A 25,962-nucleotide genomic window follows, 5' to 3' on the forward strand; every position below is an offset into this window, starting at 1 on the left:
AAACTAACTAACTAGTTTTTGAATTTAAGATCAGGAAATCTTCAAGCAACTAAGTGTTTCTTCATTTTCTTCCAGGGGAGTGATTTCTCAATGCAGCAGTGCATACACCATGCTGTCCCCTGTCCGTGAGAATGAACAGGGCTTCGGACAATAACTGAGCAAAAGGCTTACTGAGTAGCCATGGTCTAGGTCAGTGATTCTTACTTTTCTGTGACAACGACCCCATTAAAAATCAAGTGGAGGGTCATCAGGGAAATACAACTCAAAACCACACTGAGATACCACCTCACAGCAGTCAGAGTGGCTAAAATGAGCAAATCAGAGAACTCTAGATGCTGGCGAGGATGTGGAGAAACGGGCACCCTCCTACACTGTTGGTGGGAATGTAAACTGGTACAGCCCCTCTGGAAAACAGTGTGGAGGTTCCTCAGGAAACTAACAATAGAACTCCCCTAGGACCCAGCAATAGCACTGCTAGGAATTTACCCAAGGGATACAGAAATGCTGATGCATAGGAGCACATGTACCCCAATGTTCATAGCAGCACTCTCCACAATAGCTAAAACATGGAAAGAGCCTAAGTGTCCATCAACAGATGAATGGATCAAGAAGATGTGGTTTATCTATACCATGGAATACTCCATGGCAATGAGAAACAATGAAATCTGGCCATGTGTAGCAACATGGATGGACCTTGAGGGTGTTATGCTGAGCGAAATAAGTCAGGCAGAGAAGGACAAATATCATATGTTTGCACGTATAGGAGGATTAGGAGGAACTTGACGGAGGAACAAGGGGGAGAAGAAGGGGGGAAATGGTGGGGGAAAGGGAGAGAGGCAAACCATGAGAGACTCTTGAATGCTGACAAAAACTGAGGACTGATGGATGTGGGGGGGAGGAGGGATGGGCATGGAGGAGGACACTTGTGGGGATGAGCACTGAGTGTTATGTGGAAACTAATTTGACAATAAACAAACTATTTGTAAAAAAAAAAAAAATCAAGTGGAGGGTACTGGGCCCTCTCTCTAGAAATATGCACATGTTTCACTTACACACAAGAGTTTATACATAAGTATAGAGTTAATGCACACTAAGTCAAGAGACCATTATCCACTTAAAGAGGTCGTGGAAACTTGGGTGGATTTGGAAGGAACTTCTCACTAAAGAACTAAATTAGCCCACTCCACTGTGTTTAATGTCATTTCACTAGAAACATGGATATTTTCACATAGGCTCCATACACGGTCTGCTACAAGATAAATTGTCCGCATCTCTGTGTGTACCGTCAGTGTATGAGAATGTTTTACACTGAAGGCGTGTAATGTTTTATATCCATGCTGGCACAGAAATGCAGATCTTGTGGGCTTCCAGAGCTCATGGCCATGGATATTTATACACCTGCTTAAGAGTTTGTAGGTGATGAGGACCCCACCCCAGATGGGATCACTGCATGGTCAGAGATCAAGCTCCCAGCCATGTTCTCTGGAGCACAGTAAATGACATCTCATGATCTAAGAAATAATGATTTACATTCCAGAAGAAAACAGGGAATACAGGTTGTTGCCGATGAAGAAGAGACAGAGTCCTAGTAGATTTTGTGAAGTGTGTGAAAGAGTAAGGGGAAACTGATATCTCAGAAGTGTGTGTTTGTGCAGGCAGGGTGCAGGAAAAGGAAGGAAGTCCTTCAGCCTGTGTCTCCTGCCAGGCTCACTTGTCGGGTCTGAGACACTTAATCTTCAGGTCACGGGTTCACCCCCATAGTGGGCATGTTGTTAATAAAAGGGTCAGACTGATGTAGTGGAAAAAGAAATCACTGAACCAGGAGTCAAGGGATGCAACTAATCTTGGCTTGGCCACCACACAGCACCTTCTCAAACCAAATGCCAGTGCCAGAGAATTGGAACCACTCACACGGCAAAGGTCAAACACCCATTAAGATACCCTTGAGTCAGAGCCACTGCCCACACGGGCAACACAATAAACACCACTAGAGAAAGCCAGGCAGGCAGGCAGGCACTCCACAAACACTTGTCCGAGCCACGCTGGGAGCCCCTTTGCTACTTGAGGGCCTCTCCAGCAGAGATTTACCTCGAACTTCAGACTTGGGATGAAATCTAAAGTTAGATTTTGCCAGAGGGTCTTCAGAATCCACGTTGTGAAAACCCATTCCTATCTCCCAATACCACCTCCCACACTGTAAGTGAAAGGGAACTACTGGCTTTGTGGACCTAACAAGGTCTAGGCATAGGATTTATTCACCACTCAACATTGTTATATTGATTACAGCATACGGGCTACATTTGGAAAGGCCACCTCACCTTCCTGGACCTCGGTTCCTACCTTCCCATCACCACGCAAGGGAGTAGGTTGAATTTGATGTCCTCTGGTTCAATAATAACTAAAATAATTAAGCATCATAATAAAAGTGTAAGTGTACTGGCTGCTTCCTTCGTGCCAAGCCGACAGCAAGAGGATGCAAGAATGAACAGAAACAGACAGAGTTCCTGCTTTCAGAGTTGACAGTCTGGTAGGAGAGGTAAGATTTAATTGGAAAATCCCACACATAGCTGAGAGGCTATGATGGAAAGGATCAGAGAGCCATAAGATGGTCTGGAGTTCAGGAAAGACACATCCTGTGATGACAGTGTCTGAGTTGAGATCTGGAAGCTACGTAGAAGTACTAGTTATGCAGGAGCATCATACACTTTGGCCTGGAGTGTAAGAAAAAAGAGTAAGAGAAATAATAGCTATCATCCATTGAATAATTACAAAGTGCCTGACATTGTGTTAAGTATCACAATTCTTGAGTTCTTTCAACAGCCTTGCCAGTTAAAAATTATTATACTCATTTTAGAGCCAGTAAACTAAGCACAGTTTCAGAAACATGCCCAAGGTAAGAACTGTAAGCGACAGAGCCTGGTCTATGAAATGCCCAGCCTGCATAGTTAACCATCAGGCTACACTGTCTCCAGGAGGCCTGGGCACCTGGCTAAAGCATGATGTATCAGAATGGAACAGGTCTCCAGTAGGTTCATTAGTAAGAAAACAAATGAACTTTAAAAAATATGTTTATATTATCCACAGGAATGGTAGAAATATCATCATAAGACTCACGTATAATGACCACTACAGTACATGCAACACCCACAGTCCTAATGATAGTCGAGCCCTAAGCAACCTGATTTTCTTTTTTAATAATCCTCCTCTTTTTTAATTTTTAAAAATGTTTTATTTATTTTCTGAGAGAGAGAGAGAGAGCATGAGCAGGGGAGGGGCAGAGAGAAAGGGAGACACAGAATCTGAAGCAGGCTCCAGGCTCTGAGCTGTCAGCACAGAGCCTGATGCAGAGCTCGAACTCACAAACCACTAGATCATGATCCGAGCTGGAGTAGGCCGCTTAACCGGCCGAGCCACCCAGGTGCCCCAGCAATCTGATTTTCTATACACCACACACATGCACCCACCTCATTACCCACCAAAGACAAGGCAAACAGGAGTAGATATTTAACCTTGAGACGCTAATGTCCAGACTGCCAATAGCCTCTGAGGTGACCCAGCCGAAGAAGCTGCACCTTGACAAACAGGCATAGATTCAACCAAAATCTCATTCTCCACAATATACCTGGGTAATAGAAAAGCTCAAAGTCTTGAAGTGTAGAGAGACCAAAGCTATGCCAGGAGTGTAAACATTATTAAAATTAGAAAAATCTAGTGATGCAGGTGATTAAAAGGTACAAAAACTTTCAGTTATAGGATAAATAAGTTCTGGGAATCTAATGTATAGTATGATGACTATAGTTAACAATACTGTATCATATGTTTGAAAGTTGCAAAGATAGTAGATTGTAAAACTTATCACAGTTGATGAGATCAAGCCCCGCATCGGGCTCTGCACTGACGGTGTGCAGCCTACTTGGGATTCTCTGTTTCCTTCTCTCTGCCTCTCTCCTGCTTGCTCCCTATCTCTCTTTCTCTCTCAAAATAAATAAACATTAAAAAAAATTTTTTAACCTGTGTCCAAAAGCCTTTCCCCTAACCTACATTATATAAACTTAAACCTACATTATATAAACTTTGATGCTTGTTATGCTATTTGTTTCAGTTATTCTAATAAAAGATGTAATTTTGTCAAGACAAAACAAAACTTCATCAACAAAGAATAGAAGGGAACTTTCATAATCTAATAAGGACTCTCCCAAAAACCTCACACTAAACATTATGTTTAAATGGTGATATGAACAGATATGAAATATGCTATATGCTGTTTGTAGTAAAGTTAAGAACATGGCAAGGATGCCCACTATCACTGCTTATATTCAATTCTTACTGGAATCCTAGCCAGTGCCATTAAAAGTTTTAATTAACTGTACTTAATTTAATATGCTTAATTTATTGAAGTACACTTTTTTTTTTAATTTCTAGGAGAGAGAGAGAGAGAGAGACAGCATGAGCAGGGGAGGGTCAGAGAGAGAGGGAGATACAGACTCTGAAACAGGCTCCAGGCTCTGAGCTGGCAGTCAGCACAGAGCCCGATGTGGGGCTCGAACCCACGAACCGTGAGATCATGACCTAAGCAAAAGTCGGACGCTTAACCCACTAAGCCACCCAGGCGCCCCTGAAGTACACTTTTAATTAAGCATACTTAGAAGAAGAATTGAAAAGAAACAAAATCATCACTATTCACGAGTCATGTGATTGTTTAAAGAATGAGCAGTAAGTTTTAGAACTAATAAGAGAGTCCACCAAAGTTGCTGGATTTGAAATCAATAGCAGAGGCTGAAGAGCCTGTGATGAGTGTCATGAACTGAAGTTCCAAGAAAGTGGATAAGACAACCCATTAGTACAAAGAAGAGAAGCATAAAGACCTAGAAAAGAGCTGGGCCCTAGAATGAAGACCACCAAGCCTTGCTGACTGTGCTAAGCATCTCCTGCTGCAGTAGAGTGAGGTCTTGCACCTGCGAGACCCAGCTGCACCAGCCGCTGGGCCTTTGGCTCCCATATCTCCCTCTTCCACATACTCCCCACAACCTCCTGTCTAAACTAACCTGGTGAACTCAAAACAGCCCAACTAAAACACACATAAATATGAAAAGTAGACACATTTTCCACATTTTCAGAACTGGAACAAATTACTATAATGAGCTCTAAATTTCTACTTCTACTTTTTATTTATTTGTAAAGTCAGTTTTAATGATGCTATCATCAGAGAGAGGCAGTAGTAAAATCTACAACTACAACTAATCTCTAAACCATTAACACATGGTTTGGAATATATTATGGATCTTTGTAGTAGGTACAAAGATACATACTTCTTCTGCCCAAGAAGTATCATTATATTGGACAGCCTCTACTGTAATACTTGAACTTCAACAGCTACCCCCCTCAGGTAGGGGAGCAAACAAAAAGTGCTCAGTGCCCTTTATATTCTTTCCTATTCATGAAGCAAAGGATTTGGATGATGACAATACTATCATAGGTTTCCTTCAACTTGGGCTCTATTGCAAAAGCTCTACTTCTTTCATTATCCAGAACCCACGGTCCAGTATAGTAGCCACTAGTCACATGGCTACTGAGCATTTGAACTGAATTAAGATATGCTGTAAGGGTAAAACACACATTGAATTTCAAAGACTTTATATAATAAAAAGAGTACATAGTCTCATCCATAGTTTTTATATTGATTAAATATTGAAAGAACATTTTATATGTGAGTTAAATAAAATGTACTATTCAAATTAATTTCACCTGGTTATTTTAACTTTTTAAAAATGTAGCTACTAGGTTTGAAGGGGCATATGCGCCCCAATGTTTCTAACAGCACTATCAACAATAGCCAAATCATGGAAAGAGACCAAATGTCCATCGACTGATGAATGGATAAAGAAGATGTGGTTTATATTTACAATGAAATATTACTCACTGATCAAAAAGAATGAAATCTTGCCATTTGCAACAACGTGGATGGAAATAGAGTGTATTAAGCTAAGGGAAACAAGTCAGTCAGAGAAAGACAAATATCACATGATTTCATTCATATGTGGAACTTAAAATATAAAACAGATGAACATAAGGAAAGGGAAGCAAAAATGATATAAAAACAGACAAGGAAACAAACCATAAGAGACTCGTAAATGCAGAGAACAAACCGTGGGTTGCTGGAGGAGTGTTGAGTGGGGGGGATGCACTAAATGGGCAAGAGGCATTAAAAGGAGGGCACTTGTTGGGATGAGCACTGGCTGTTATATGTAAGTGATGAATCACTAAATTCTATTCCTGAAATCATTCTTAAAAATGTAGCTACTAGATATTTTAAGTTACATATGTGGCTCACATTTGCAACACACACACACACACACACACACACACACACACACGCCTTTTGACTTTCTAGATCAGTACCGTCCAGTATGTACATGTATGCATATATTTTAAATTATATGTGTATTATACATATATATAACATTTAAGACATGAACAAATATATTTATAAGACCTTTTTTATATCATTTGATAGCAAATTCTTACAAAGACAGGTGCAATATAACAATAGTATGAAAGAGGCATCATTTATTGAGCTCTAGCTTTGTGATGAGAATAGCACTAAATGCTTCAGATAGATTATCTGTAATCCTCCCATTAGGAAGTAGTCTGAACGGAGACTGTGCAATCTGCCCCAGTCACACTGCTAAGAAGTAGCTCTGAATGTAGGTCTGTCTGAGGCCAATGTCTGCAGCACCCTGTAGTACTTCAGATAAGGAAATTGAGAGAGGCCCTGTTTGGAAGTGACCAAATGAAGCTGGTCTTACGAAGATGGTCATTATCCACTTTGGGCAAGGACTATCCAAAGTCATATATCTATCATTAAGAAAGTGCTTCTTTTCTGCTTTGGACACTGTGAAGCAGTTTTGAAAACCAGCACACCCACCCAACCAGCCTGAGGAGTGCACTGCTCACCCTGCTCTGAGAAAGAATCTGCAGAAAGGACACAGAGTGTGAGGGGCCACATAGCAAAGTGCACCAGAAGCAGCAAAGCAATGGTGTCACATGAGGTGTGGTTGGCTGTCTTCCGTGCCACCTCTCAAGTGAGTTCCTCTGCTCCATCCTTGGTGTGGCCAAAACTTCTGACCCTAGTCCACCCTGGCAAAATGCATCCATAACAACACCACTAATGGAGTGGGAAGTTTAATTCCCAAGGGGAAGTGATGCTACCACAGGAGAGAAAAGCAGAGTTGCCACAAAGGTTGCCAAAAGAAAGAGCCTTCTAAAATCTAAAATATAATGTACCATCAAGCTTTGGAAAAATTAGGCATGCAAAACTTTGGCATTCTTCATCCATCTTCTCCCCCTCCATGCCCCCAATCGAACAGGCCACGGAAGTCTACAGACATCTACTCAGCATGGCCACAAGTACCCACAAAAAGCAATTTTCCTTCCTGCAGCAGTTGGAAAAAGTGGGGTGGGGGAGATGGAGGAGGGGGGAACTGGCCAGAAAGAAAACAACAGACAAAAAGCTCAGTGACATTCAGACCTGAACCTAGGAATTTTTGAATGGTTCAGAATGGGACACTGTCACCTCTGATTTAATTAAAAGACTGTTTTCGGGATGCTGAAGGTCTCGGCTCATAATCAAGCACTTACATAATCCTCCTCATTGAGTCCTTGTTTCTCAACAGAACTTTTCACCTCCATGGAAAACTTCTCGAACTCCGGCTTCACTGTCCTCAGTAGAGTGATTGTCTGGAGGGATGAGTATGCTTGCTTCGCTTCAAAGTCATGTTTGTCTCCTCTCTTCCACGAGCCATCTCCTACAGAGAAATGAAAATATTTATAATTCCAAAGCAGTCACCATAAAGGGACCATTCTCCCTCTTCAGCTGCAGCATGTCACTACATGTTACTGTTGGCAGCTGGGGTGAGCGGTATTGTCATAGTTTTGCACTTGGATATAACACGACCACGTCAAGATCCTCAAGGGAGAAGAAGGCCTTTTGGACACGTGTTTCTTTGAAATGGGAGAGGGAAAGGAAAGCCCTGTGGACTTCACTGCCTCAACCACGTAACTGTAATTTTAAGCCCCTCGAGAATCCAGCACTTCAAGGAGTTAGAAGTAAATTGCTATTCCTTTCCAGTCACATTTTTTTTAATACCTACAATCAACTGTGGAGGTCAACCGAGTTGTAACTAACAATGGCACAACAAGCCTGATGTTATGTAGATGTGGAATGATAGGAATGTCTGTTTGTGACAATGTACATGCACAAGTATAATAAAGTTGGCACCATTCATAGGGAAAGTTTGACATTATTGGTATTTTTTGAAATATTTCTGGAATCCCTTCCGAATGAAAGTAGCTTAGGTGAACGTGAGGATTTATAGCTCCGTAGTGTTGGCAACATCAAAAAAATTATTTGGGGGACAATATTCATCAGTGCATCAATCGTAATAGAATTAAAAGTGCTAACATTGGGGCTCCTGGGTGGCTTAGTCGGTTAGGCGTCCGACTTTCACTTAGGTCATGATCTCACGGTTTGTGGGTTCGAGCCCCGCGTCGGGCTCTGTGCTGACTGCCAGCTCAGAGCCTGGAGCCTGTTTCAGTCTGTGACTCCCTCTCTCTCTGACCCTGCCCTGCTCACGCTGTCTCTCTCTCTCTCTCTCTCCTAGAAATAAATAAAAAACATTATTTAAAAAAGTGCTAACATTTATTGGACATATATAATAACAAAAGCTCTGTTTATTGCGCACTTTATATACCTATTTAATCTTATTTAATCAAATTCATTTAATCTTTACAAGACTCTCCGCGATTTGGGTACATTATCCTATTTTACAGATGAGGAAACTGAGTCATTGAGAAACCGGTACCCCCTGCTTCACAGCACTCCTTTACACAAAAGCAAAGGCAGATTATATGGGTAAGAATCATGTAATCTTCTCTTTATAATTTTATTTTTGAGGAAACATGTGGCCTGCAGGACCCCTAAAGGAAACATGGGCCTTTAACATTTGGCAATAAACTGTTGTTTCTATGAATTATCATTATGACCCCTAGAGAGCTCTGGAAATACAAGAATTCAACCTTATGGAGTTCAACATCACAGTCAGTTGTTCACACCAAGCCCCTAGTCCACAGTGGACACCAGGAGCCCAGCAGCTAAGCAATGAGGATGCCTGTGGAGTATGCAGCCAGGGCTCTGGGGCACTCACTCTGCTCTTCTAGATAGAGTTCGATAAAGAGCTGGTGGCTATGGAACTTCTACCACAGCTTAAGTCAGACAAACATTAGCTACCTGTATACCACACACAAGGTTCTGTGATAGGCAGCACAGGATGCATTATGAGTGTCTTGAACAGTCTCCACCACCATCTAGAGAGGGCTTCAGAGGGGTGCCTGAGTGGCTCAGTCAGTTGGGCGTCTGACTCTTGATTTCGAGTCAGGTCATGATCTCATGGCTGTAAGACTGAGCCCCCATCAAGCTCCACGCTGGGCATGGCACTCACTTGAGATTCTCTCTCCCTCTCTCTGTCTCTCTCTTCCTCTCTCTGCCCCTCCCCAACTCATGTACTCACTCTCTCTCCCTCTCTCTCGCTCTCAAAAAAAAAAAAGAGGAATTCTGAGATGGTCATGTAAATAACTGAAGCTACTACAGGGTAACAGCTAGCTTACTATGGCAGGAGGCAGGGTGTAGAGGAAGAGGCAAGGAGCTCCCGCACTCCTAAGGGGGAAGGTTTCAAGGGAGGAGGGTGGAGGAGGCATCGACTGGTCCCAAATGTGTGAATAGGATTTTAAAAGAAGGAAAGCAGGATGGAAAGGCATGCTTGGCAGAGGTTGTGACCCAGGCAAAGGTGCAAATGTGTATGACATCCAGTGGGCAGCTGGGAGCCTCAGGCTAGAGCATGAGAAAAGGCAGAGACAAAGAATTTGTTCATGGGGGCATCTGTGTAATCATAATCCTAATAATAGCAACCATTTATTAATTGCTTACTATGTGCCAGGGAGCTGTTATAAGATAAATAAGACACGGCCAAGGATAGAATTCATTAAGAACCAGATCCGCTCTCAATGAGCACAGATTAAATTTCAGGCCACCAAACAAAGCTTGACAAGTCCTCCTCCTTCATATGAAATCTCCCACAAACACCAAGGAGGCTACAGCATGTACAGCAGCTATGCCCATAGCCAGTGAGCTGCCCCCAGCTACTGCCACCAGACAGGGGACCCAGCCGGGTACTCAAGACACAGGCAACACAGCCTTTGTTAAGGAGCCAAATCCATTTGCCAGGAAGACCCCCAATTCTAAGAATGTTCAGAACATTCTTCATCCCACGGAGGAACCCATTTCTTATAAGCATGCAATCAATATTTATTGATTCATTTATAATTGATTGAGATATCAAGACTCAACAGGAGTGATGTTTGTAGGCAAAGAGGGTCAGAGTTTCGCAGCTCTGGGAAAAAGTATTCTCCAGGTGCATAAGAAAGAAAATACTTAACCCTAAAGGGTTTTATGCTGTGGAATTAGAAAATACATATATAACTGGAAATAGTAACTATCTCAGTTATGAAATAGGAAAACACTCTTTTCTGAAAGAAGTGAAATCCAATATAATAAATCTGTCTACCACAATCCAAAGAGGAATAACTTTGGAGTTTTGTCTTCCAGGAAAAAAAAAATGGAAACAATAATGCTTAAATAAATCTGAGCCAAACTAAATAATTCTCTAGTCACAACCATAATCGATACTGTAACTTCTGGCTTTTGTGGGCATTTCTTACTGTAATGTGTCCGTAACATTTCCCACACCCAGGCTGTCGAACACTGGAAAAGCAGAGTTGGCTTGGCATGATGCCCCGTCAGCGAGGACAAATTTAATTCAGTAGACAACTGGGTGCCTCTGGAGATTTACGAGTGTAACGGAAGAATGACATGATCAGGATCATGCCTTGGGAAGTAGCAGTGGATTAGAATGGGGAGACGCTGAGGGTTCACAGCCACAGTCATCCAGGCAAGAGGTTACAAGAGGCTGTCATGGGAAGTCACACACCGAAAAACTAAACATGGCTCTTCGGGTAATTAGAATTACAGGCAAATTCTCTTTTCTTCGTTTTGCATTTTTCTGAATCTAGTAAATTATAAATAATAAATAGTTACTGCTTTTACAATCATAACAGGGAGAGTCCTTGAGAATGAAAACAGAGGACAGTGCAAGAGGAATCTCAAGACTCTCAAGAGTTAGGGAGTGAGGGACAACAGAAAGGGAGGCACGTCACTGATGACGCCAAAGAGGAAAGGAAAACGGGATGTTATTAAAGGAAAGAGCAGAGCCAGATGGAGGAGGAGGGAAATGACGTGGAAATGGCAATGATTTCAGTTAGGGTCATGGTCGACCTAAGGTGACTAACTACAGAATGCCCAAGTGACAACACCAGGCTGGAGTCGAAAAGAGTGGTCTGAAGCCAGAAAGAGGAGTGAGTGCTAGAGAGAGTGCTGGATGCCATTTCCAAGTGGCTTCAAGTGAAAGAGGGAGTGACTGCATTGGATAAGAGAAGGAAGAAGGGTTGAGCACAGACACTTTGTGGATGCTGTTTCCTGTGGGCAGGAGGAGGAAGCGGAGACACAGAGGCACTAACAGAGAACGAAAGAATGCTGTGCCACGAAAACTAAGAGAAACAGGGTTGGGGGTGGGCAGAGAGGAAAGTGGGTGATGGACATTGAGAAGGGCACTTGTTGGGATGAGCACTGGGTGTTGTAATGGAAGCCAATTTAACAATAAATTGTATTTAAAAAGAAAGAAAAAGAAAAACAGGGTTTCCAAAAAGAAATGGGTGGAAACAATACAGAATTCTCTAGAGCTGTGCTGCCTAATACAGCAGCCACCATCCACATGTGTGACCATTTACATTTAAATTAATTAAAATTAAATAAAATTTAAAATTCGGTTCCTCGGTCACACTTGCCACATTTCAGGTGCTCAATAGCCATGTGGCTAGTAGCTACTGTAATGGGCAGCCTAGAACAGAACACAGGCAGCATCACAGAAAGTTCCACTGGACAGCACTGCTTTACAGGCAGAGAGGCTTGTTCTGAGGTAAGCCAGTGGCTTCGGTAGTGAGGTCATTGGTGATGGCACTTTCAGAGTGCTGAATGTCACATACTCCAGTGGTCCTGAGCAAGGGATTAAGAAGATAAAAATGAAGGCTGCTAGTAAAAAGTAAGACAGGAAAGATGATTCTTTGCAGTTTTTTCAGGAATGAGGAAAGTGAATTTGCTTTGTTTTATTTTAAACATCGTGGAGTCCCAAGCTAGTGTTTAGAGTAAGGGCGCAGAATATTTGTGAAATAGGAAGTAACCTGCTCACCACCAAGCCCTGCACTCAACATTCCTGTGGGCAGGGAGCTGGTGTTGGCAAAAGGTACCCGCACTGGGATAACTAGCTGAGGCACCACAGAATATGTCCGAGAAATGAATGCCTGGAGTTCACCTGGGCTGGCTGTATAGCTCTAGGCTCTTGACCTTGCCTCACTTCACCCTCTCTGAATGTCTAGGTGTTACACGCTTGCCATGAGCTAGGCTGGTCCAGTTTTGCCCCCATCAGTAATAACAGCACCACTTACTGGGTGATTCCATTGTGAATGGCATTGCCTGTAGCATTCCATTCTTTACTCTTCATAAAAACTCCATGAAGAAGATCTAAGTATGAGTGCCACCTTACAGACAAGGAAACTGAGGGTCAAGGAAGTAAGGTATCCGAAGTCACTTCACTAATAAACAACACTAGCGATTGAAATGCAAGCCAGACTCCAAACACTGGTGCCGTGCCACACCTGCTCTATGTTCATTTCATCAGAGTTTGGGGGGTGATCCAAGCTTCAGAACACAACATGCCATGGGACAACAAAAATGTTAAAAACAAAGCAACACAAAAGAAAGATCAAAGTGGAAGTGTCTAAATGCTACAGTTCAAAGATTATATGAGAATTCTTTTTCTTTTCTCATTGTCACAAACTGACTTTAATGGGCATGTATTATTTTTATAGCAAAACATAATAGGCTTAATCTCTCCTCAATATTTTTGCCATTTTTCCACTTTCAGCAAGGCCATTTATGTGCATCACCTAGATCTACTTTACTTCCACCTTCACCTTAATTAGTGCCCTCTGAGTTCATCAGGAAGTCAAGAACACTCTACAGTAATCTTTTTTTTTTTTTCCTTTTGTCACTTGGTAGAACATAGACCAATAGGTTCCCTATTAATGTATTTCTTTTTTTTTTGCCTTTTTTCCCCAAGTTTTATTTTTTTATATATTTTTTTACAAATAGTTTATTGTCAAATTAGTTTCCACATAACACTCAGTGCTCATCCCCACAAGTGTCCTCCTCCATGCCCATCCCCCCTCCCCCCCACATCCATCAGTCCTCAGTTTTTGTCAGCATTCAAGAGTCTCTCATGGTTTGCCTCTCTCCCTTTCCCCCACCATTTCCGCCCTTCTTCTCCCCCTTGTTCCTCCGTCAAGTTCCTCCTAATCCTCCTATACGTGCAAACATATGATATTTGTCCTTCTCTGCCTGACTTATTTCGCTCAGCATAACACCCTCAAGGTCCATCCATGTTGCTACACATGGCCAGATTTCATTGTTTCTCATTGCCATGGAGTATTCCATGGTATAGATAAACCACATCTTCTTGATCCATTCGTCTGTGGATGGACACTTAGGCTCTTTCCATGTTTTAGCTATTGTGGAGAGTGCTGCTATGAACATTGGGGTACATGTGCTCCTATGCATCAGCATTTCTGTATCCCTTGGGTAAATTCCTAGCAGTGCTATTGCTGGGTCCTAGGGGAGTTCTACTGTTAGTTTCCTGAGGAACCTCCACACTGTTTTCCAGAGGGGCTGTACCAGTTTCCATTCCCACCAACAGTGTAGGAGGGAGCCCGTTTCTCCACATCCTCGCCAGCATCTAGAGTTCTCTGATTTGCTCATTTTAGCCACTAAGAACACTCTACAGTAATCTTAACAGTCCTGGACAGGATCACCCAAATAACTTGCCACCGAACATATATCCAAAGAAGATAATGCCAATAAATAAGAATGCCAAGAGATGCTATTAAAACTCTACAAAGAAAGATATATCATCTTCTCCATAGATTTTGTTAAACCTATCCTTTCAGTCTTATTTTCCATCACTTGGATCCCCCCCCCATAATATATTCTGAATTCCTGTAACAATATAATGTGGGAAAATCTGACATTTTTTAAGTACTCATCAAGACCAAATAATCCAGTAATCAATAAATATGGACACACTATCCATATGGTTTTTAATCCAATAGCAAGTTAAATATTACTTAAAAGAGAGCCTTTTGCTGGAACTGGTATACAGTTTGGTGTCAGGAAGCAGAGGGAGGGGAGGATGTTGAAAAACTTTTCCTGAACATATATCTGATTCTTTGGGCACAAAAATCTCAAAGAAGACCCCTTTACTGATGATGAACACCAGAACCTTGGTCCAGGTCCCCCTGCCTGCCATAAGATTCTGTTTACTTCTTCTACTCTGAGGAGGAAAGGGCTCAGGGTCTGTGGCCAACATGGACATTTGTTTCCCTCCATCCATTCTTCTTTCTCCCTTAGTAACAGATTCCTAAAGTGATTTGGGGCAACGATGAGCCCAGCTGAAAGCACACATTTCCTGGCATCCCTCACAACTAGGAGTAGCAAATAATATGCAAGCAGAAGCTAATGAGAGGGTTTCCAGAGAGACCTTCAAACAGAATTGAATCAACTGAGATGGTCTCTTTCCCCCTTCATCCTGCCTAGATCGAAGACACAATCTCTGGAGTCCTAGCCACCATCTTGTGATCTTGAGGATGAACACTGCTCACTAAGATTAAGGGAGCCAGGAAACAGAAATGTCCATCCTTGATGACACTAAGGAACCACCATCTCTGTTCTTGACTGCCCACCTCTGGACAGGTGAGAGGATAAAGCTCTACATTTGTTTAAATCCATATAGGTGGGATGTAACTCCTAATGTACCTACATACATTCTTAGGCTGTTTTAGATAAAAGCTGGTTAATTTGTTAACAGAATGTATGGCCTAAACTTATCTATAAAGCTATAGCAAGAAAAATGTATGAACTTACCATTTTTTGAGTAACTATAATCATCAAAGTAAACTAAGACTAATAATAAAGCTAATATTTATTAAACATTCATTATGTTTCAAGAAGTTTGCTATGTATCTCACATACATTACCTTATTTATGTGAAGCCATGAGATAAGTACTATTATTATCATTAGAAGAAACCAAGACTTGTGGGGGAGGGCAGGGTTGCATCAATTTGCCAAGAGCACAGCCCCTCAGAGAGACTGATGCCAGAGCCCAAAACCTGGCAACCATCAGGTAAAAAAGAAAGGGAACCTAGTCAGAAATACCGAGGACACTTTGTAGGTTGTATAGGGTACACTGTATAACTCTGCAATTAAGTTTTCAAGAAGCAGAAAAACTGAATTCATGGAAAAATATGTTTTAAAAAGTTGACCCAAAATTATACACTGATCATACACTGATATAATGCAATGAGAAGGACACAGTATCACTTTTGTAGTATTCTTGCCAAACAAATATAAACTCAGTCTTACCATGTGAAAACAACAGATGAATCCAAACTGGGAGACATTCTACAAAATAACAAACTCATCAAAAGTGTCAGGTCATAAGTGACAAAGATTAAGAAAATATCACAGATTGGTAAAGATTAAGGAGATATAACCACTAAATGGATTGGATCCTGGAACAGAAAAAGATCATTAGGAGGAAAGGTAGTAAATTTCAAATAAGACTTGTATAGTTTAGTTAGTAGTATTGTGCCAATGTTAATATTCTTATTTTGATAATTGCACTATGGTTATTTAAGTTGTTAACATTAGAGGAATCTGGGTAAAAGATATACGTGAACTCTCTATATTATTTTTGCAAGTTTTCTGTAAGTCTAAAATTATTACAAAATTATTTTTTTTAAGTTTTTCAAAAATTACCTCTAAAAAGAAGTTAGGTCCAGATACAGAGTTGAATTGTTTCCATCTTTCAAGGAATATTCTTATGGTATATAAACTGTTCTAGAGCACAAAAACAATGGAAAGTGTCCCAATTAATTTTATAAAGCTAATATAAACCTGATATTAAAATCTGGCAATACCATCTCAAGGCAAGAAAACTACTGTCCAATCTCACTCACGAATATAGACTTAAAAATCCTAAGTAAGATTCTAAAAACTTAAAATCAGCAGTGCACCTAAAAAAGTCATCATGACAAAGTGTACTTAATTCCAAGGATACTACAATGGCTCAATATTAGGAAATTTATTAAAAGTATATGTCAAGTGTATTTGATAACATTCGCTGCTCATTTCCAATTTTTAAAACCACACTCAATAAACTAGAAATGAAAGGATACTTTAACATCTACTTCAATTCAAATAGTCAAAAATTTATGTGTCACCATTGTTAATATAATATTCTGGAGGTTCCTGCCAATGCAATAAGAAAAGAAAAATAAGATATTCAACTGTCAAAATGAAGGAAAAACTCTTGTTGCTATATGAAAATGATATAAAAACTACCAGAAGAGAAGATTTAATATGTGGAATTCTTGCAAAATAAGTAAATAAAAGCTCATAGATTATCTACATAACAACTACAATTACAAAATGTAATGGGAAAAGATCACCATCATAATAACAATCAGAAAACATAATATCTAAGAATGAACTCAACAAGAAAGGTACAGAATATAAATAAAGAAGCTGAAAACCTTTGCTTGTGAACATAAAAAGAAATTCAAATATACAAAAACTTTTAAAAGTTAGATGATGTAAGGATGCAGAAAAACAGACAATCTCATAGTTTGTTGCAAAAGCATGAAGTGGTAAATCTCTTTAGAAGTCAACTTGGCATTATCTATCAAAACTGAGAACTTTCTACCCAGAAATTCTACTTCAGGAAACTTATCCTACAGATCATATAGATGTATAACTACGTGTATGTGCATGTGCCACTCAATATAGCATTGTTCCTAAGAGTAAAAAGCTAAGAACAGCGTAAATACGGAAAAATGACAGACTATTTACATAAAGATGGCATATCAGCATTATAAAATACAATGTAGCCACACTTGAAATAGTATCACCATTTTATTGGGAAATACTTCTGTAAATATGTTTTTAAAATTTTTTTAAATACTGTTAATGTTTATTCACTTTTGAGAGAGAGACAGAGTGTGAGCGGGGGAGGGGCAGAGAGAGAGGGAGACACAGAATCCAAAGCAGGCTCTAGGCTCTGAGCTGTCAGCACAGAGCCCGATGCAGGCCTCAAACTCATGAACTGAGAAATCATGCCCTGAGCTGAAGTCGGAAGCCTAACCAACTGAGCCACCCAGGTGCCCCTGTTTTTTTATCAAATAAGCAAGACATACATACTTCTACATAATATCAATATATGTTTAGCTGGGTGGCAGTATTATAGTAACTTATTTTCTTCCCTATGATTTTCTATGTTTCTCAGATTTTCTGTAATATTCATGTATTATCATTAGCAAGGAAAAGTAATACAAGCTTACCTGTAGATGCAAGAAATTCTAGTTCTTTATATTTGCATTGCACTGGCCCTTTATAATGTGCGTTCACATCATTTTCTCCAAACAAATACTATGTGTTACCAGCTTACAAAACTCAGGATGTTTTTCATTTTTCACCAGTCTACCACTATCTCAGTGAACTCAGTGCTATAGCCAATAACATAATTACATGTTGATCTGTGGTCAAAAAGTAAAAGCACCACTTTGCTTATGCAAAGAGAAGGAGAAAGACAAAGGTGGCAGTAAGGAGGGGGAAAAATGGATGTTTATCCTTCAAGCCTCAAATCTCCAATCTTATCCACTACAGGAAGCAGAAGCTACTTTTGTTTATCCCTGTGAGAACTGTGTTTTATTATCTGATTATGTGCAATGCTCTATTGCTTGGGTTGCTTGAATAAGCCAGGGTATCAGAGCAGGAAACTGAGGGGGATGCTTCGGGGTTTACATCCCATCTAACTGTATCTCAATAGCAAGAACTGGGAAGTAGAGTTCAGCATATACAAGCCATTTGCAATAAGCACACTTACGATTCCCTATAATTGCTCAGCTTCGAGCAGCCAAGGTGCAGTACTTGAGAAAATGTCCCATTGCCCTATGCCGTCCCCTTCAGAGAGAGCCCTAATCACATATGGAGGAAATGTGTTGTACCTGCGATCTTCATGGGTTTCTTAAACACCCTTCAGCACAGGAACACTGGGAACTTCCCCACATCCATTTTAAGAAATTATATTCTTTTGGGGCACCTGGGTGGTTCAGTCAGTTGAGCGCCCAACTTGGGCTCAGGTCATGATCTCACAGTTTGTGGGTTTGAGCCCCGCATCGGGCTCTGTGCTGACAACTCAGAACCTGGAGCTTGCTTCGGATTCTGTGTCTCCCTCTCTCTCTCCCTCTCTCTCCCTCCCCTGCCCACTCTGTCTCTCTGTATCTTTCAAAAGTACACAAATATTTAAAAAAATTTTTTAATTATATTCTTCTTTCAATCATATGTGTTGGTGGATCTCAAACTTCTACAAAAGAGAAGCTTAATGGGCAGTAATCTGGAAGGAAGAGGGCCTGGGAGCAGTAGCTTTCAAACGATTTACTTCAATTTACAGTAATGGTTGTTTTATTTTCACGCTATAACCCATTACAAACATATGTGTAACATGCATAAACATACACACACATACAATTATATTACCAAAATAAAAGTTTTATGAAATAATACACATGCAATGTGTGATACACTTTGGCATATTTTATTATGTTGATATAGTCTAGTCTATACTATTAAAAATTATGCCCAAATCTCACTAACATTATTCCAATAGTTAATCGTGGTAACAACCTGCAGTTGGAAACACATTGAGGAGGGGTCTTTAGGGCTGAGATTTATGACCATCTGGAGGGCTGGAGAGAGCTATCCTCGCTCCAAACAAGTCTGTTGCCATCACCAGTATGAGGTACCTGCTTGCTGAGTTCTCAGAGAAGAAAGCGGGAGAACTTACAAGAAGTCCTGGGAGTGTTCATATCACAGATTTCTAAAATCCTTTTTATGGATTCAAAGGATCCATAGATCCTTTGAATCTATGGACGTAACTCAAATTCTTGTGACCTCGTTTTGACACCTTCGAGGGAGGGGAGAGGGGAAAGGCAGTTACCGTAGGAGGAGCTGTTGAAGAGCTCGATGTTGAAGAAGGCGTAGTCTCCACTGGTCATCCCGTGCTTGTGCGCTGCCAGCATGATGCCCCGGATGGTGTCGCTGCTTGCACACATGATCACCACTGGGGAAGGAGGAACAAACAGCATGCGTGAAACGCCCCTTCCCAGAGGAGAGTGAGGACGTGGAAACCAGGGCAGGGGACAGCATCCTAACATAGACCCAAAATGTCAAATGGGCAACATGAATATAATCAGGAGAGAGGCCAAAAACCCAACTTGAGGGACAGTCTATAGAATAGTTGTCCTGTGCTCATGAACACGATCGGTTTCACGGAAACCAAGACAGCCTGAGGAAATGTTCTAAACTAAAAAGACTTTGAGGAGCAGAAAATTAAATACCATGTGTGATTCTGGATCTTTAAAAAAATAATAATAAAAAAGTTTGCTATAAAGGGCATTACTGAGACAACTGGAGAAATTTGAGTAAGTCTGTAAATTAGATAGCAGTGTTGTATCTGTGTTAAAGTTTTTGCTTTTCATATTTATACTCCGGTTACATAAGTGAATGCCCTTTTCTTAGGAAACACAGACAAGTATTTAGGGGTAAGGGAGCATGATGGCCCTACTTTCAAATGGTCCATAAAAAGATCATTGTGTGTGTGCGTGTGTGTGTGTCTGTGTGTGTGTGTGTGTGTGTGTGTGTGTGTGTGTTTGAAGAAGGGTAGGAGGGGAAGGAGGAGGGGAGAGATTTGGAATGAAAGCATTTGTAGCGAAATGTTAACAATTGGTCACAATTTGGGTGATGGCTGTACAAACGTTCTTTATACTTTCTTATATCTTTTCCAAAAATATAAAATTATTTCATAATAAAATGTTTTAAAAATACTTCAAATGTATCATCAGATTTGCCCAATATAAACCAGTGAAGTGTGTCAACTGCTTTTTGTACTTAACATCATGGAAAATACATTTTCCTGGAGAGGCAAACTGAATGGTTTGAAGGAGAACAGTCATTTGGCAAATCAGAGGACGCAGTGAGTGGTGTAAGCTTTCTGCTGTCTGAATTTTGAAACATTTTTCTCAAGCTGTCTCAACATATATAGGAAATAGTTAACAGGACTTCAGGCTTATACCCACACTTGCCAATTTTGGGAAGCTTTAAACAGCTCCAGAGCATTGTTTCCTGCCACCTAGAGTGAAGTGGGTACCTGGCCATTATCCAGCTAATTTGATCATCATTGATGGCTCCTGTTCCCCATGACCCAGGCCACTGTGTTTTGTTGCATATCTGGAGAGAGGAAGCCTGCAGAGGCCTGGGGGGCTGTAACCATGTTATCACCATGCATGCAGCCCTCCGCGATGGATACGTTCTTCGTAAAAGCATGGCTGCTGAAAGACGTAAAACAAACCTACGTGAAGGGTTATGCACTTGATATTCTGTGCACTGTGCATGTTAACTCAAAGTGTTCCATCATGACTCTGACATTTCTTACCACAAACAGGCTCAATGTACAGCCTAAAAGCTCTGGAGAACAAGTTTTAACAGTACAAAACTCCTAAAGGTCTATACCTGCAGAGGTAGGTGTTGTCTGTGCCTAGAAACATTGTTATGTATTTGGAATAAATAGTCAAATTCCAAGGTGCCTTAGCAAGGAAGCTTTCAAAGAAACTCTTCATCACTCATTATGACCTAGACTCTTGTTTTAGCTCTGATTCAATTCTAGAAATGACCAAAGAGCCACAGAGTCCTGCAGAGAAGCCAGAAGGCCAAGGCTTGACAAGTTTGAAGAGCGCAGATTCCAAGAGTGGGCGCCTGCAGAAGGCCCGGGAGCCTCTAGCTGCCTGTCCACCAGCAGCTTTCTGTCAACTGACCATAGTCTGGAGCCTGGCTCTAAACTCCTGCATATAGAACCTGATGCTGTCAGCACTTAAAGAATAGTCATTGCTGGGAAGCAGAGTCCCAATAACCTAACTTAGATGTTTCAGGTTTTTTTTTTTTTAATTTTTAAAATGTTTATTCATTTTTGAGAAAGACAGAGTGCTAGTGGGCAGGAGTGGGGGAGGGGGGAGGGACACAGAATCTGAAGCAGGCTCCAGGCTCTGAGCTGTCAGCACAGAGCCCAGTGTGGGGCTTGAACCCGTGAACCATGAGATCATGACCTGAGCCGAAGTCAGACGCTTAACCAACTGAGCCATCCAGGTGCCCCCTAACTCAGGTGTGTTTAGATACCCTGAGATGCAGATTACTTAATTTCAGTGATAACCAGAGTGGTGACGAACACATTTGTGTTAGCACACGCTTGGCACACTGAGAAGCCAGATTGTAAGCAGTAGAATGTTAGTGAGGATGAAATCAGAATCGAGGAGGTCAGTTGGAAGATTCAGGCACCCAAAGGCATCAGGCCTTGGTAACCCTAAGAATCCATATGAGTGCTATACCTGGCCCAGGACCAAGCAGGCTGTGACCTTAGGCCGGAGCACAAGCTTCCCCAAGTCTGGATGGGCTCTGCCCAACACTTGCCCCTCTATCTCTTCTTTGTCTATTTCTACAGTCCTGGCCTATCTATCTCCTTCTCCCTATTCCCATCACCACCAAGACCAAACCCTCTGACAGACACATTCTTTCTTTAAAATGTCAGTACCTGCTTGGGCTGGGCAAAAGTACCCACAGCAGCAGTGTGTCTATCTAAGCATTTGATTTTTTTTTTTTTTAGGTTTATTTATTTTTGAGAGAGAGAGAGCACAAACAGGGGAGGGGCAGAGAGAGATGGAGACAGAGGATCCCAAAGAGGACTCTGCACCCAACAGCAATGAGCCTGATGCAGGGCTCAAACCCAAGAATGTTGAGATCATGACCTGAGCCGATGTCAGATGCTCAACAACTGAGCCACCCAGGTGCCCCGATTTTGATTATTTTAGATCTCATCCATTTTGTATTGACCATGTGGTTAAACTCTCAAAAAGGATTTTTTTAAAAAAAATTTAACGTTTATTTAATTTTGAGAGACAGTGACAGAGCAGGAGTGGCGGAGGAACAGAGAGAGGGGGAGACACAGAGTCTGAAGCAGGTTCCAGGCTCTGAGCTGTCAGCACAGAGCCGGATGCGAGGCTCGAACCACGAGATCATGACCTGAGCCAAAGTCAGCTGCTTAATCAACTGAGCCACCCAGGTGCCCCTCAAAAAGGAAATCTTAACTTCCAAGTTCATGGGCAGGATATTTGTTTTTTCCTGCATAAAACAAATCCATAATGCACATTATCATCTGTTTAAGTTGGGACAAGCACTTACAGACACCAGCAGAGCAGAGAGAAGGCAGAATCCTTCTAGACCTGTAGGCTGTTCCCTAATCTCTTACGGCTATTTCATTCATGCCTAACTCAAAAGCAACTATTTTTAGCAACTTGCCTTTATACAATCTGTCAGAAGGTTTAAAATAGTTTTCACTAAAATAGCTTTCTCTTCTTACTCATGTTTCATCAGTTTATATAATAACTAATTAAATCACATACTTATAATAAGTACAAGTGGTATAAACAGATTTGACAACAACTCTTGGAAAGGATATGGACAAGTGTGAGAAGAGTGTAGGCATACTGAGGAGAAGTATACAACTACCAGCATTGACCAACGGTCAACAAAATGTATAGAGAAAAAGAGAGCTTCAGCTAATCCTACACGCTGCTTAAATAAAGGTCAATTAAGATGATTTGTGCTGTATTTAAGTACAGTTAAATATATAAATACTAAGTTTTATGGTCAAATTGTTAAATTTCCAGAAGGGGGATGATGATGTGATCTGAAGTTTCTGGATGGACTGTCATCATTCTGCTCTATTTTTCTCTCCTTGCCAAAGACCTTGTGATGTCCCATGGCATCTGCCACCATCTGATTCCCAGTGTCTTCTGTGTGTGACGTCTCACTATCGTAACATGTTCTTGCAATCACTCTAAGAATGGCAGAGAGCAGCGCAGAGGGTGGCGACAGAAGTCAATTCAGAGAACCAGAAACGGTGCAGGTAGCATAACTGAGTTAGAGGGAACTTTTCCCCAGGCTCAGGTGTCCAACTGGAGCAACCTCTAATAGAGTGACGCTCCTCATCTCTCAATGGACCTTCATTTACCCCTCTCCCCTCACCTGCCCCAAAGGAAAAGGAGTAACTTGTTGGACTGGTGAGTCTAAAAACAAAAATGTCATGCTGGACCCAGCCTTTTCTTCCCTCCTTTTTTAGGGTATGTCTGCTTGCAGAGGGCACATATTAGGGGAGAAATAATAGCAAATAGGCCCTCCTGGCAACAAATCTAAATCCATATTTTCCCATAAGTTTTACCAGTAATAAAACATATTTTCAGAGCGCCTGGGTGACTCAGTCGGGTAAGCAACCAACTCTTGGTTTTGGCTCAGCACAGAACCTGCTTGGGATTCTCTCTCCCACTTTCTCTCTGCTCCTCCCCTGCTCACTCCACTCTCAAAAATAAATAAATAAACTTTTTTTTTTAAAAAAAAGAAAAGAGATGTTACATCATGAAAGTGAAGCAAGATATGCCGTGTGCTGCAAATGGAAAATATGGTAGCAGAAATTAGAAACCAAAACTTAATAGAAATCTGGGGAGTAGTCAAAGGAATATCTAAATAAGTTTCTTTTAAAATGACAGGTGGTACTGTTAGAATGGCTAAAATTAACTCAGGAAACAACGGAGATTGGTGAAGTATGGAGAAAGAGGAAGACTTTTGCACTGCTGGAGGGAATGCAAACTTGTACAATCACTCTGTAAGTTCCTCAAAAAATTCAAAATAGAACTACCTTACAACCCAGCAATTGCACTACTAGGAATTTACTCAAAGGATACGAAAATGCTGATTTGAGGGGCACCTGGGTGGCTCAGTCAGTTAAGCGTCTGACTTTGGCTCAGGTCATGATCTCACAGCTTGTGGGTTTGAGCTCCACAGGTTGGAGCCTGCTTCGGATTCTGTGTCTCCATCTCCCTTTGCTCCTTCCCCACTCACGCACTCTCTCTCTCAAAACTAAATAAACATTTTTTTAAAAAATTTTAATGCTGATTCCAAGGGGCACATGCACCCCAATGTTCATAGTAGCACTATCAACAATAGTCAAATTATGGAAAGAGCCCAAATGTCTTAATGAATGGATTAAGAAAATGTGGAATACTACTCAGTGATGAAAAAGAATGAAAGCTTGCCATTTGCAAAAATGTGGATGGAATTAGAATGTATTATGCTAAGCAAAATTAGTCAGAGAAAGACAGATATCATATGATTTCACTTATATTAGGAATTTGAGAAACTCAGCAAGTGAACACAGGGGAAGGGAAGGAAAAACAAGATAAAAACAGAGAGGGAGACAAACTATAAAAGACCCTTAAATATGGAGAACAAACTGAGGGCTGCTGGAGGGGAGGTAGGTGGGGGGATGAGTTAAGTGGACGATGGGCAGTGAAGGGCACTTTTTAGGATGAGCACTGAGTGTCATATGTAAGAATGAATCACTGGGTTCTACTCCTGAAGCCAAGACTACACTTTATATTAACTAACTTTAATTAATAAATAAATACACACACACACACACACACACACACATACACACACACATATAAATGAATAAAAGACAGGTGGCAAATAGGAGAAAAGGGATAAGAAAAGTAAAGTTTTGATCCAGGAAGCCTGGGTTGAACATCAAAATAATACAATTCTAGGGGTGCCTGGATAGCTCAGTTAGTGAAGTGTCCAGCTTCGGCTCAGGTCACGATCTCACGGCTCATGACATGAAGCCCGTGCCGGGCTCTGTGCTGACAGCTTGGAGCCTGCTTTGGATTCTGTGTCTCCCTCTCTCTCTGCCCCTCTCCCACTCGTGCTCTGTCTGTCTCTCACTCTCTCAAAAACAAATAAACATTAAAATTTTTTAAATAAAAAAATAAAATAATTTTAAAAATATTAAAACATTGGGAGAAAATTCTAAATTTTTTCAGGAAAATAAAATAACAGTTAACAAACAACAGATCAAGAATCCAAATCCATTCAAGCTTCCTAGTAGCAACAGTGAAATTTAGAAGACAATCCTCCAAATCTTGAGAGAACATTATTTGCAACCTAGAATGCCATAATAATGTATAAGGGTAGAATGAAGACATTTTCAGTCATGAAAGGTATCAAGCTTTAGCTCTCATCCACCCTTTCTGAGAAAACTCCTGGAGGCTGTGTTCCACCAAACCAAGAGCAAAAGCCAAGAAAGGTGAACACATAGGGATCTAGTCAGAGAGAGAGACAAGGAGGCAATGGGAGATGAGGACGGGGGGNGAACATCTCAAGGGGCTTCAAATAGAGTTGACAGGTGATTTAGTTATAAGTTCATAGGAAACTAAGCAAACAATCAAAAACAGACTTTTTTTTTAACACAAGGAAAACTAGAGGAAGAAAGGAAATGTCATTGTATTAGCCTATATGGCCCAACTACAAACAGCATTTAGAAGGCAATAATGATACAGACACTGAATACTGAGCTAACCAAAAATGTTCACACAACCATTGGAAAGGATGGCTGCAAGGAAAAACTTGACTGTGTGGTTAATACGCGGTAGAAGAGAACTAAATTATCATCCTCCATGGGGAGGCCAAGAGAGAAGACTGAAAACTGAAATAATCAAAGGAACATGTTATTTGGAGGTCTGA

General features: G+C 41.0%; 1 protein-coding gene across 3 annotated transcripts in view; it reads right to left on the reverse strand.

Moving 5' to 3' along the window:
* Positions 1 to 25,962, reverse strand: part of NPR3 (natriuretic peptide receptor 3) — a 70,826-nt gene that overhangs the window by 39,107 nt on the left and 5,757 nt on the right. For 2 of the 3 annotated variants that reach the window (XM_077755799.1, XM_077755798.1), the window contains exons 2-3: positions 19,277 to 19,399; positions 7,639 to 7,805 (exon numbers count right to left, since the gene is read on the reverse strand). In XM_077755799.1, coding sequence (XP_077611925.1) covers positions 7,639 to 7,805; positions 19,277 to 19,399 — 290 coding nt within the window. Of the gene's footprint in view, positions 1 to 7,638; positions 7,806 to 19,276; positions 19,400 to 22,157; positions 22,204 to 25,962 lie in introns of those variants that run through there. The other variant, XM_077755801.1, reaches the window with a different exon arrangement.

Source organism: Crocuta crocuta, unplaced genomic scaffold (genome assembly GCF_008692635.1).
Source record: "Crocuta crocuta isolate KB4526 unplaced genomic scaffold, BGI_CrCroc_1.0 scaffold222, whole genome shotgun sequence".
NCBI classification, from domain to species: Eukaryota; Metazoa; Chordata; class Mammalia; order Carnivora; family Hyaenidae; genus Crocuta; species Crocuta crocuta.